Below are 13,663 nucleotides of genomic sequence, written 5' to 3'. Positions count from 1 at the left end.
CATTTTATGATATTTCGGGTTCTGGCTGGTAATATCTTCGAAACAACATAGATTAAATACTATTTTGCTTTAAAATGAAGCAAAATATGTTGTTTAAAATGTTGTTAATGGGATCAGTGTGGTATAGATGCTAGAGTGTTGGACTTTTTGTTTATGCCAAAACAAATTTAGATAAGGGCATTCAATACTACTAATTAATCTGGTGACATTTCAAACTTGTGAGTATATATCTGGTGGAGGCTGAAGTTGTAGAGAGGGTGCAATTGTTCAGTAACTTGGTATGACCTATTGACAGTTGGATGCTACTACTGTAAGATGTCTAGGATCTACTACTCTGTATGAATAAGTATGGATGGAACCCATTTTGGGGATCTAGATGCAGATAATCTAAATCACTTAATTAAATATAATAAGCAGTAATTTTTCACCAAGGTTGAAAATAATCTGCAATATTAGGAAAATTATATGTAATCAGACAAATTGTGTCCCTTTTTCACTCCCAGTGGCCCATCCATCATTAATGTCTAAAGAAAGTTTCAGTTACATCTGCCATGTTATAGCCATACATCAACATAGTGAGCTGCTGTTGCTTGCATTTGCTTTTATTTGTGGTGGATTTTATTCCTTTATTTTTTTTTTAAGTTTTTTTAAGTTTGGTGACTTTAAAAGAAAAGGAATTAATTTTTAAATTGAGTAGTGGATGGAGTATGGTAATGGGAGCACCTTCCTCATATGTTCTTTCCTGATTGCTAAGATTCTTCTCTAGGTGAAACTGCCCACAATGGTGCAATGGGTGGCTACCAGGGTGAGAGCCTTCTTAGTAGTGCCCCCCTCATCTGTGGAATACCCTTTCCAAGGAGATCCACCTGGGCATCTTCATTGTATACATTTAAATGTCAAATTAAGACCTTAGTCTTCCAGAAGGTGTTTTGATCATGAATTTTACTCCCGGCTCCTTAATGTTTTAATGTTTAGTATTATATAACTTCAATGTTTTTATTGTGTGTGTTTTAATGACTGTAAATGGCTCCAGGCATATCGTCTGCTGGTGGTATATAAATCTAACAAAACAAAACAAAAAATTGATAAGATTTTCATGGAAGATTTAAAAAAAGCCAAAACCAGCTCAAAGTTACATAGAGAGAGATAATAAAATGGATAAAACGTCAAAAAGTTTCAATTATTATTCATTTATTTATTACATTTTTAGTCCACCCAATAATGAAAAGCTATCTTGGCAAACATTAATTAGGAAATGTGCAATCTAAGCAAGGAGAAAACCCAAAGAAGGCAAATAACCTCTTCAGCTTCTAGGATCTTACGCCAAATAGAGAATAATAATAGCGAAATCTGGTATGATGGTGGCAAGAACAGGAGTTCATGTTCTTCAGTGAGAAAAGGGTCACTTTTATAATGCTAGTACATCCCATTTCCCCCATATTGCAGGCTGGTTAGCTGAGAGAGAATGGCTTATGATAGCTCATAAGTGTTCATATTGCACTGTGGAGTTGAGGCTGGTTTGGATTTCCCACCAACCCCCCCCCCTCCTTACAAAATATCTTTTAGGTTACGAAAAGGTCATTCTACTTACATTACATCCTCCAACACCCATCCAGCTCAATTCAGTTGCATGCAGAAACCTTGTGCTCCATTGACTTCTGTGAAAACATTTTAAAATGCCTTTTTAAATACTTAAAAACTTAAAACACACACCACAATTCATACAAAATAAGTTTTGTATAATTCATACAAAATTGTATGAATATAATTGTAAATTCATACAAAAGTTGCTAAAGTCCAGTCTTCGGCACCTTTTCAGCTCAGAATTAGAGGGACAAACCTTAACCCTCTTCTCTTGCTTGGGGCTGAGGAGAGGAGCTCCAAAGTACAACGCAATTGCATGGTCAATCCTCTCCTCAGCTCCAAGCTTAAGAGGAGGATTGGAGCTTGTTTTGTCCTGTTCATCACAGGGCAGTGGAACGCTTGCTGAGGCAACCAAAACTGTAGACCCCTGACAATAGCTCCTAAGTTACTTTACATGAAATCGTTCCAAACTACAAACCAACAAATGTACTGAAAAATTGGATACTGTGTTATTGGCGTGACAGATGCCTTTATGTTCCCCCCTGCAGTGTTGCCTTTTTTAAAATCATATATAAAATATAGTATGTGTAGGAAATTAATTTAATAGTACTTAGAACAAGGGACTCTGTAAGTGGATTTCTGGATAGAGCTTCACAATCATCTATGCTAGATCCAAACTTAGCTGTAGACTTGATTTTCTTTTTGCTCATCTGTACAATGGGATAATGATGCATGACCATTAGGTGCTGCACATTGTTTGTTACTTAATTAAAATTTGATTATGTTTTGCAGTTATGTAGCATCTACAAGAAGCATTGTGTTTGCCCAAGCAAGTTCTCTATAGTGAACATTTTTAGATTGCTTGCCTAGTATAATAAAGTCACAGGGAGCAGTTTTTTGTTTTCTTTTTGGGTTGACGGCTATTTCTTTCACTTAGAAGCAACGGTGATGAAACCCCATTGTTGGGGGCATTTAAACAAAATATACAGTCAAGTTGCAAAGCTTTTTTCCCCCTGTAGTCCATAGTTTGCCCTTTAATTTTGAACATAAACATTGGGAAGTTGAATATGGTAATTTAATTTCAAAGGAAAGCTGCTTCAAGCTAGCATGGTTCTAAGCTAATGGGAGCCATATGGTTGATTTCCCCACACCCACCCAAGTACTGTGGTATTCAGAAGAAATAAGCTACCAAACTTTTTATTAAGAAAATTGGCATTTTTTGGTTTGTTTGTTTTTTAGAATTGTCTTTCCCCTGAAAGACTAACAAACAGACTGTGGAAAATATTCTTTTTAAAGGTCTAAAGAATATATTTTGTGATGAACAATTAAATTTAAAATCAAAGTGGTTTTGTTTGTTTGTTTCTTGAACATCTCAGAAGTTGTTTGCTTAAATACAGACACAGAGTACTTGTAACTTCCTGGTCTCAAAGGGTATTTGAGATAAACCATGGCAAATTAGTACCTCTATAGGTGAGAGGAAGAGTAGCTGTCACTGGTTCTTTGTGAGCTTTGCTAATGTATTTGTCTTTTAGATGAATCACAAATTATCTCTGGTAGATGGCTTATAGACAACCCTGGCCTATAGAATTAACTGTGGCAGCAGTGAAGATGAATGAGGATTGCCCTGTCATGATAAACAAGAACTAGTAATTCTCTAAAGAAAAAAGGAATGACTTATGATAGGCTTTTAGGAGGCAGGAGCAATTAAGCTCACATAAACATTTATCAGGCTTTCCATTTGTCTTTATAACCAATATAAAGTGTTTAGAGTGGAAACATCAAAATAGTTTCCAAGTTTGCAGAAGCATTCAGAAGCAATTTGTTTTGTACTAATAAATGCTTCCGTTTAACTAAAAAATAGTAGCTGCATATTCAGTCACACAGCTAAATGTAGTGGCCACAATTCAGTACAGAAGCTGTGTCCCAAAACTCTTTGTTATGTTGCTGTACCTCTCTGACATGGTTTCCTCTTTGGAATCCAGCACAGAGAGTTAGTTGGGTGCCCATAAACCCATTGAAAATGACATGTTCAGTTCAGTACTGGATTGTTTCCTGTGTGTCTGTGTTGGCAATCACCATGGTACCTTCAAGACTAAGAACAGGCCTTTTATTTTTGTTGCAGCCGACCAACATGGCTATCCCTCTGGATAATGTAATGCTGTGTGGGAAATGGTGTGGTTTTGATAGTTGAACATCAGGATTTCAGCATCCTTCGTTTTTTTAAAAAAAAAATAATAATAAAACATATGCCTCATTTTTTAGTCTAAAAGGACTCTCAGAATGGCTTACAAATTGAAACCAATAAAACAGTCCAATAAGCTGTGAAGGGAGGAAAAGGGGTACCCTAACTCCCAGTAGTGTAGGCACGGAGACCACTTACATCCAACTCCACCTGAGCCAGGGGACACCCAGACCTTACTAGAAACTGCTAAGTTTTATGAAGCAAGTGCCCAAGTCAGCACCCTCTATTTCTAAGCTCTAGGTCTGAAACCTTAAAGAGATATGGACTTGGTGCCAAACCAATTGGAATAAAGCACACACACATTCAAATATGATAGGTGGTAAGTTTATTTACAAAAAAGGAATAACATACAAAAGAACCAGAGCAATGTTTGAAAACAATACTTATAGGGCAAAACAACAAAATTGACTAAAGCTGTCTGTGGGTACCAGCATGGATCTTAAGTAGAACAGAGCCTCAAGAAGCAAACCCTCCAAAGCAAACATTGGATAGGGCAAAATGAAAGCAAGCAAAGACCCAGGCATCTCTCCCCTGCTTTCTGTTTTATACCCTATTAGCCAATCATGAGCTAGATGTTTTCTGAGGGTCAGAAAGTTCTCAACAGCACTCAACTGAACTCATTCAGCCCAATTAGTGAGGGTTCTGGTTTGGCCTTGAAGCCAGGGATGGCATGAGATAACACACCCCAGCAGCCTGACGGATACGTGCAGGCCCAGCCTTACGGAATGGAACTGTGTAGGTTGCTAAAACAAGAAGAATAGATTGCTAGACATAAGCAGAGCAGCTAAACTTCCAGAGTAAACCTATGAGCCAAACTAGACATCATGTCGTTCATACATTGCACAATTCATGAATGGCTTTTAAAAAAGTGAAGTGAAGACGTGGGACCCCCAATATAGATCAAGACTCTGGTATGGGGAAAGTGGTAGTGGCTCTTTAAACCTTTGCCCTTTGCTGTGATTCTGAGCCATATTGGAGGAGGGCAGTGCTTACTATTTGCACTGGGGAGAAAGAGCCCCTGCACCTGCAATGTACTTCAAAAAAGCCAATTACGCAATTGCTAATTGCGTGAATAGCTTTGTGTCTAGTTTGGCCCTTAAAGTTGTTAGAGCAGATGTGACTCTACACATGCCTCCATGGGGAGTGAGCCACATGCCATGAATGTTTGTCTAAAGATAGAAATTCACCCTGAAATGAATTGGAATCCAGAAGGTCTCCTTATTTTCTAACTGCATAGCTTTTATATTCTTTGTCAGCAAAGGAGACTTCCTTACTCACTGCTATATATACTAAACATAGGCTTACATTAGGGACCATGGGGTGGTGGGGGAGTTATTACAGAAGCCTAGATTTCACTGAGGTGATAAACCTGTCTTTGAGTTCTGCCACTTCAGACTGCAGCTGGGGCCTTATCTCATCCTTACACACAGAAAAGTAGGTGTGAGTAAGAAGGCTAGGCTAGAGCCCTTCTCTCTTGCGTGTAGTTTTCTGTGGGAAGAGTTGTTGTTGTTGTTTTTGGTATGGGCACGAGCCTTCAGTCTTATGAGCCCTTGTCCCTTGTTGCAACCTGAAGGGTACAATTGAGATACAAGTTTGTCACCTCAGTGAGAACTAGCCCTGAAACAATAGACAAGATGCAGATGTATCATGCATATGATATTTCCAACCCTTAAATTTGCTTATCACCAGGATTTGTTGCCTATAATTTTTAATGTGATATTTTTATTACTCTTCAAAAAATAACTGCAGTACACATATTTTAACAGGATGATGAAGGGGAAATTCTTGGATAAATGACCTAATAAAGTAAAAATGGAGTTCATTCTGAGGAAGATAACATAACAGTCTGTCAGTGCTGATATTGCCACTGTGAACTCCAAAGAGTTCACATGTTGCTGAAGTCCTGCTATATTCTGTATTGGGATAGTGAACTAAACATATTTTATGATGTCTGTTTTGGGTGTGGGTGTCTGAAATAGCTCAATATACCAAGAAATCGAGGTTGTCTTTAAAAAAAAGTTATTTATGAAAACAACTTATTCTTAGAGGATGTATTTAGAAGCATGTATACCTACAGATGTATGCATAAATACAAATATTTCTATCATTTGAGGTAGTTCTTGTTTATAACTTATATCCTTCAATATTTGAAAAGCTGCTTGGTCTTTTTGGCCATCATATTTGTCTGTCAGGTTCTCCATTATTGGAACTTCTCAAATCATAGTTCAGACTAGCCAGTGATTTTAGGACCTACCATTTCTCAATTGTTTTCATTCCATTCTTGATGCACTGATAAAAAGAGTAATTGGCTCCAACTTTGTCCTCTATTATACAGAGCTTTCTAGAATTGTCCACCTATCTCTACTTTTAATGTATACTGCGGATTTGGGGGGGAAAGTGGGGGGGGAATAACTCGTGTGCCCTATTATGTTTCCATACTGTTTGCATGTTAACTTCCTTACCACTTGATCCTCCCTTTTAACCCAAAACTTGGGGATTCAGTATGTTTTAATATTACAAATTTTATTGCAAAGTCTGTTGTTTTATTTATTATTTATTATTATTATTTATTATTTATTTATTTATTACATTTTTATACTGCCGAATAGCCGAAGCTCTCTGGGCGGTTCACAAAAATTTTAAATAATCTTTTATTATGAAGGTTTTATTTAAAAACTATGTTGGAAGCATTACTCTGACTCCATAGAGCCATCCTGACTTAATGAATGTTAAGCAAACTCTTGCCTGAAAGTTCATTTTCTCTCTGCAGGTGATGTATCACCCATCAGTATGTCTCCCATCAGTCAATCACAGTTTATCCCACTTGGGGAAATTCTTTGTTTGGCCATCTCTGCAATGAACTCAGCACGGAAACAAGTCACGCAAGAAGCACTAATGGAACACCTAACAACCTGCTTCCCAGGTAAAATATATGCTAATGTATCTTTGCTCACATTGACCTAGATTTTTTTAAGGCATTTTCCTAGACCCTTGTAAAAGATTTACAAGCTTGTTGTTTTTAAAAGATGTATGTTCAGATTACTGTAGTAGTTCAATCATTCATTCTCAGCCATAAGTAATTTTAATATGCATTTTCACCTGCAGCATCTGCAAGGAAGCAATCAGTAAAATTTCGTACGAACTTCCAGTGGACACTTGAGATTAAAAATATTTTATATGCATAGTCTGGATTTATACACATTACTACTTTCATCACCACCTAAGAGATGTCAGCACACTGGCATAGTCAATAGGTTATGTTTGCAACAGACTTTAAGGCAAATTGACAACACTCTCTTATTAATTCAGAGCTGAGGTTTCTTTCTTAAGCCTGATAGTAAGAGAATGAGTTATGAAAGTTTTACTCTTCCAAAGTGGAAATAGATTTATTTATTTATTTATTTATTTAAGCAATGTTATCTGGTCCTTAAACACAGTCTTTTCCAACCTGATGCCCTCCATATGTTTTGGACTTCAGTTCTCACCAGTCCCAGCCTGCATGATCAGCAGTCAGGAAGCTGGGAATTGTAATTCAAAACATTTAGAGGGTACCTAGTTGGGGAAGGCTGACCTAGAATATTGTGGAAGTGGTTTGCCCTCCACTACTACAGAATCATTAGCTTTCCAAAAGATTAACTTTTTTTAGTTTATGCCTGACTATAGGCAGTATCCAATGGGGGCGCAATTGACGTAATGCTAGAGATCTCTAGTGCAACACTGATAGTGTAAACTGGCATGACAAGTTTTCAAACCCATCACACCAGCTTACACTATTAGTGTTGCCCAAGAGGTCACTTAATGTAGCACTATGTCAATTGTGTAAGCACAGCAGGCCCCATTGAATATGCCCTATCATTATAAAATATATTTTCCCATATTATATATGCCAATTGTATTTTTCTAATGAAGTGTTCCCTCTCACTGATATTTTAATTGTCTCTCTGTGCCCCAGTTCAGCTTTGGTTTTTGAGCCTTTTCTCTCCCCTTATTTGTATTTGCATTTAACAGTTGACCTTCCTTAATAGCTTGGAAGGCTTGCTCATGGAGCTTTCAAAGAGCAAATTTCAACATAAGTATGGAGACCAATTCATGCAGGTTGCAAACCTCCTACCCGGCTGATTAATAATTTGTACAAATTGATGGCTGTCTCCTATCATTTGGTAGCTTAGCTGATACACTTCTGCCACTTTGCCTTGATATGTATGCTAATTTTGTATTGACTCAGTTTCCAAATGATTTCTTTCCAAGTAATAAAATGTCAGCACCTGACAGGTAAATGAATATGTCATCAACATGAAACGTAATCCCTCTGATTACCACTTCTACTTCTGATGGTGTTAATAATCCTAGTACTCTTAGTGAGAGTATCCATATCTAAAGAAAAAAAGAGGAAATATATAGCTGTGAGATATGGACCCATTCACACAAAACAGTGACTTGTTTCACTCCAGGAACTCCAAGTTACACACTGGGCACCATTTCAAATATGCAAGCCACAGTAGGCCAGCGCTGTGGCTTGTTGTGTCATGCAAGCTGAGGTGTTATGAGTTATTTGAGGGTTAAAGAACTCTTTGGATAACCCCAGAACAACCCATGGGATATCCAAGGGTTGTTAAACCCTCAAATAACCCATGACACCCAGATTCACACAATACAGCAAGCTGTGGTGCATCCCTGCTGCGGCTTGCATATTCAGAAAGCTGACGAGCACATGTCTCAGAGCCGCTGTGCATGGCTTATCATGATGTGCAAACTGACCCAATGTGTACTTAAAGGCAGGACCTGGTAGAATGAACACTAGAGGGAGATTTGGGTTACTATATATTTTTTATTCCTAGAGCCATCAGGATTGGCAAAGGGTGCCCTCCTCTCCTGGACAGAGGGACTAATCAATAGTGCATAAATTGGCAAAAGGCAGGGGTTGTGAAAAGCCAATCAGGGAAACTTTTGTTAATAAGAGGTTTCCTTTTTTCATTCCAATATAGGGTGAGTTGTGTAACTAGCTTCTGCCTCATAATGAATGTATTAGCATTTACATGGAGAAAACCAGAGTACAGTCAGTCAGACAACACCCAAACATCTTCTGAAAAGGCCTGGTTAGGAGAAATGGGGAACTGGCCTTCACCATGTGTGACAGACACAAAATACTGTCGCTTCACTAGCTTGGAATGGTTGCTTGGGACACAAATAAATGTACATGTATGAAGCCTCTTTTTCTATGTCTTGGTAATAAGCCCTTTCAGAACACATTGGAGTAATTTAGCTCTAGTGCTAGGAGAAACCTTTTCCCTTCTGCAGCCCTGCCTGTGTTCTGCCAGAAGGCAGGATGCTCTCATTGTAGGAGAGCTGGCCCAGAAATTAACATATTTACCAAAATACACAGGAGCAGAGCATGCATAACTTCAGGGTCTTTAGTCTAGGTAGCAAATGTCCTTATAAGGTACTTGGAAGGAGCAACAGAGATGATAATTGGAGCTTTTAAACAACAAAGTTTTACTGAGAAAGTAAAAATAAAAGGCAAATTATGCATTAACTTCTGAAACTTGTTGCAGAGTGGGATAGAGGGAGAATGTGCAGTGAGATGCAGCAAGCCAGAGGAGGCTGCACACACAGTGATTTTTCAGCATTTTGGGGAGTGGGGAGAGAGGGAGGGCGGAAGCACTAGAAACTGGAATACTGGTAAGAGAGAAATAGACAGGTAAGAAGTTATGCCTTTTCATACCTTATAGTCTGTTTGAAAATCCAGCAAGGCTATTGGGAACAAGAGTCCTTTGTTAATCCAAAAGCAAGGTAGGAAGAGCAGGCATTCCTCAGTTATGGCAAGTCTCTACCGGGCACGGGTTGTTGGGTGCCAGGGCGCTAGGATAGACCTCTTCAGGACTCAGTGAGGCTGAGTTTATTCCAGCAAGACTGAAAGGTCACACAAGAATTCAGGGCTCCCAATAGCCAATTAATAATTGGTATGGTGGCGCCTTAATTGAATTAGGAAACGGGGGACATTTAGAGTGTCATTAGACAGGGAGGAAATGACGTTTCCCTACCGTTGTTTTGCCTCCTGCTTCTGTCCCACAGTAGGGACGAGCTTCCTCTTTCTTCACACAGGGAAGAAAGAGGAAGCAAGCAATGACCACGTAGCCCACTCAGTGGGCGTTTTTGTCTCACTGCTTCTCCTGCACACAGCAGGAAATGGTGGCAAGTTTCATTACTGCTGAGCTGCAGCCCCTCCTTTTGGGTTATATGAACACCAGTGGTGCTATTCCAACACCACTAGATCTCCACTGCAAGCATTAGCGTTGCTAATAATCACTCTGGTGTGGGTGTGTATGCACGCGCAAAATGGTACAACCCACATGGTTCAAAAATGGTTGTTCATCCAAAGCTGCAGTCTTCAAACCGCTTCTGCTACTTGATTTCTACAGAACTCTTTAGGATTCTATAGTTTGAAAATCATACCCTTAGAAGAAGAATATCATTCCTCAGTGCAGGTGTTTACATCTAGTTTGCTGAGCAATAGAGCGGGTACAAATCTGGGCCATGGCAAAATTATTATTATTATTATTATTATTATTATTATTATTATTATTATTCTATTTCTTACCCACCTCTCCCTCCAGATTGAGGCGAGGAACAACATAGAATTAATTTTTGTGAACCGCCCAGAGAGCTCCGGCTATTGGGCGGTATAGAAATGTAATAAATAAATAAATAAATAAATAGAATACAAAAATATGATAAAATACATAAAACTGATTAAAACATATAAAACCAATACATTTTTAAAATAACAGCCAGACTTCTTAAAATTCGACTGGATAGGCCTGCCAGAAGAGATCAGTCTTTATAGCTTTTTTATATTCAGAAAGTCTGTTGAGTTGGCGAATCTCTTCCAGCAGGCTATTCCACAGTCTGGGACCAGCAGAACAGAAGGTCCTCTGGGTAACAGTTGTCAATCTAGTTTTTGTTGGCTGAAGTAAATTCTTTCCAAAGGACCTGAGTGTGCAGGCGGATTGTACAGGAGAAGGCAATCCCACAGGTAACCTGTACCCAAACCATATAAAGCTTTAAACATAATAAACAACACTTTATACTTCACCCAGAAACTAATTGGCAGCCAGTGTAGTGATTTTAAGGCTGGTGTCATATGGCCACCCCTAGATGTACTGGTGACCAACCTGGCTGCCATATTTTGCACTAGATGAAGTTTTAGAAGATTTAGTCGTATTTGGATTTTTAAAAAATAAATCTATATTCATAGTGGAGAAACACCAGTTCCACTAGAACATGCCTTCTTCATTGCTACAGCTCAGGGTTGGCTTACTTAAAAGGAGGAGGGGTGCTGCTATTTTATACGTTAGAATATTGTAGTTAATGATCTGATAATTATTTGGCAAGACTTAAAATCTCCTATAGTAAATATAAACAAATGTAATATAGAATAACAGCTAAGAATTTAACTTTTGTTCCTGTGCTTGACAGCTGGCCTGAAATGAAATATGAACAGAGGTTTAAGAAACCTAATTAAATCTGCATAATAATTTTTCTATTCCATCTCACAAATTGTAGCCTTGGTCCTTGTCATTATGCTGAGGTACCTCTGAGTGACCTAATTTACATGATCAAACTATCCATGTTTTTTTTGTTGAGCACTGGGGGAACTCAAAAGCTTGCACATTTTAGATGGTTGTAATAAGTGTAGCATTACACTTGAGGTTGTTGTTTTTCTAATGCCCTAAAACTGCCTGCAATGTCTGTAAATTCATGCCATTTACTCGTATGTATGGACATTTTTAGTTCTGGCATATATGCTTTCTGATACATTTAAAGTGGTTGAAAAATACCTGTTTATCACATGTTATGGGTCAAAACACTGCTTTGATAATCTAAAACACCTCACTGAGAACTATTCTGAACATTCCCAATGCCTAACTTTGATCCATTGAGTTGTGGGACATGTAATCCTTTTATTCCTTACTTAAAATATCTGCTGAGACGCAATGACTAAGATTGGACAACACGCTAACCAATGGTGGGTTATTGTGTTCTCTGTAGTACCTTTTCACATCACCGTTGGTTATTCAGCCGAAATAACCAACACTATGCAGAGTTTATTATTTGAACAACTGTTGGTTATCATGTTGTCTGTTGGGCACCCTTGACTATTGTGTTGCACACACTTGGTTATTTTCATTGACTATAGAGTCCCCTGGCAAGAGCGACCAAAGCAGGGCTGCCACTCTAGACCAGCTGGCAGAACTCGCAATGGCTGATGGGACACCAATGGGAAGATTGAGGGGTGAGAGAGGGCAGGGGATGTGTCAATCATAGACACTGTTGGCTAATAGTTAACTTTATGCTGGCCTTAATCACACCACAGTTGATTATAATCATGCCGTGGGGTTGACTATTAACTCACCATTAACTACTGCCCAAATGCAGCCAACACGTCCACTTAATTATAAGCTAAAACAAAAGAAAGTTGGTTGATTGAAAAATCACTCTGTTACAAAGCAAAGTATCTCAAGATATTTGACTTGTTCTTTGCAATAGTCCTTGATATGGAGCTCATTTTCTGGTATGGCCAGCCCATTATCCAGATACTCTGGGGATAAATCCACATGATCTTTAAACTGCAGACTCCCAAAGGACAAATGCTCTCTAAGTACAGCTTATATACTATTGTGCTACTTGAAGCTAACATTTACTGTTTTCCAAAAGTTGCTCTCAAATTTGGGATTCATATGGACACCCAGAGATCTTAAGGCAAGGCGGATGGGCTTCATGGAGAAATAGCCATCATAAGGCTTATACAAATATGTCTGTGTAAAACTTATTTCCCTGCCTTGACTTGTGAAATAGATAACAACACAGAACACATGGAGGCTTCTTGCTAGAATTATTATTATTATTATTATTATTATTATTATTATTATTATTATTATTATATTTCTTACCCGCCTCTCCGTTTGGATCGAGGCAGGGAACAACAGTAAGTATAAAATACATAAAATAAGACTACTGTCTTTAAGAAACAAGGGGGTGGTGATGGGACATTCCCTTGCTTCTTTTGTGAAGCTCTTTTCTGATTGTTAGCATCAATGTTTTAGTTAATGTCTGACAAGGAAATCAAACACAGGATAAATGGATTCAAGCTGGCTCCTATTGTGCTAAATACCTTGCTTGCTACTTAATTTGCTACTTGCTACAGAGCATCCAGCTTCATTGGTTGAATTCTCAGGTAGCACAATTACCCAAGTCTTTTCTTGCTCCATCCAAGACGGCTATAGGTTCCTGGGAATCAGTAAAACTGATGTAAGTCTATACACATTTTGTTATTTAATATAGCCATCCAAATTACTGCTTCTGTTCCTCCCCGTCCCTTTAGTAACATATCAGGAATAATGTGTTTGAAGCAGTTGGCTTGAGGCTTACTGGTAGTAAGGGCTTTGAACAACCCAGAAGCAAATAAATAGTTAAATAAAAGTATGGTTTGTTCAGCAAAACAGAAAATATACTGAGCTCTGTAAAAAGAAAATGGAGTGGTTCGGGAGAAAAAGAGCGCAAACTCACTTATTAGTCTCTTGGCTAGCAGAGACACATATAATGATGTACATTAAACAACTCAGTTCATTTTCTTGTTAGGAATATCTGTTTCCTTGGTTTTTTTAAAAAAAAGAAATTGTTTGATGTCCAATATTGTAAAGTGATGTCCAATATTTTTTGAAGATGGCTAGAATAATATTCAACTGAGCCTAAGCCTGGAAAAGGAAATTACATATTAGAAATCCTAGTACATTGTGAACCAGCACTCCACCAAAAACATCAGGCAGGAAAGTAACA

The 13,663-nt window shown here is 38.2% G+C and overlaps 1 protein-coding gene across 3 annotated transcripts in view; it reads left to right on the top strand.

Moving 5' to 3' along the window:
* Positions 1–13,663, top strand: part of STOX2 (storkhead box 2) — a 149,406-nt gene that overhangs the window by 116,945 nt on the left and 18,798 nt on the right. For all 3 annotated transcript variants that reach the window (XM_063136309.1, XM_063136307.1, XM_063136308.1), the window contains exon 2: positions 6,597–6,749. In XM_063136309.1, coding sequence (XP_062992379.1) covers positions 6,597–6,749 — 153 coding nt within the window. The remainder of the gene's footprint in view (positions 1–6,596; positions 6,750–13,663) is intronic.

The sequence above is a fragment of the Elgaria multicarinata genome, chromosome 10 (genome assembly GCF_023053635.1).
Source record: "Elgaria multicarinata webbii isolate HBS135686 ecotype San Diego chromosome 10, rElgMul1.1.pri, whole genome shotgun sequence".
Taxonomy (NCBI): domain Eukaryota; kingdom Metazoa; phylum Chordata; class Lepidosauria; order Squamata; family Anguidae; genus Elgaria; species Elgaria multicarinata.
The sequence above is the reverse complement of the archived record's forward strand: the minus strand, read 5'-3'. Positions and strand labels throughout refer to the sequence as shown.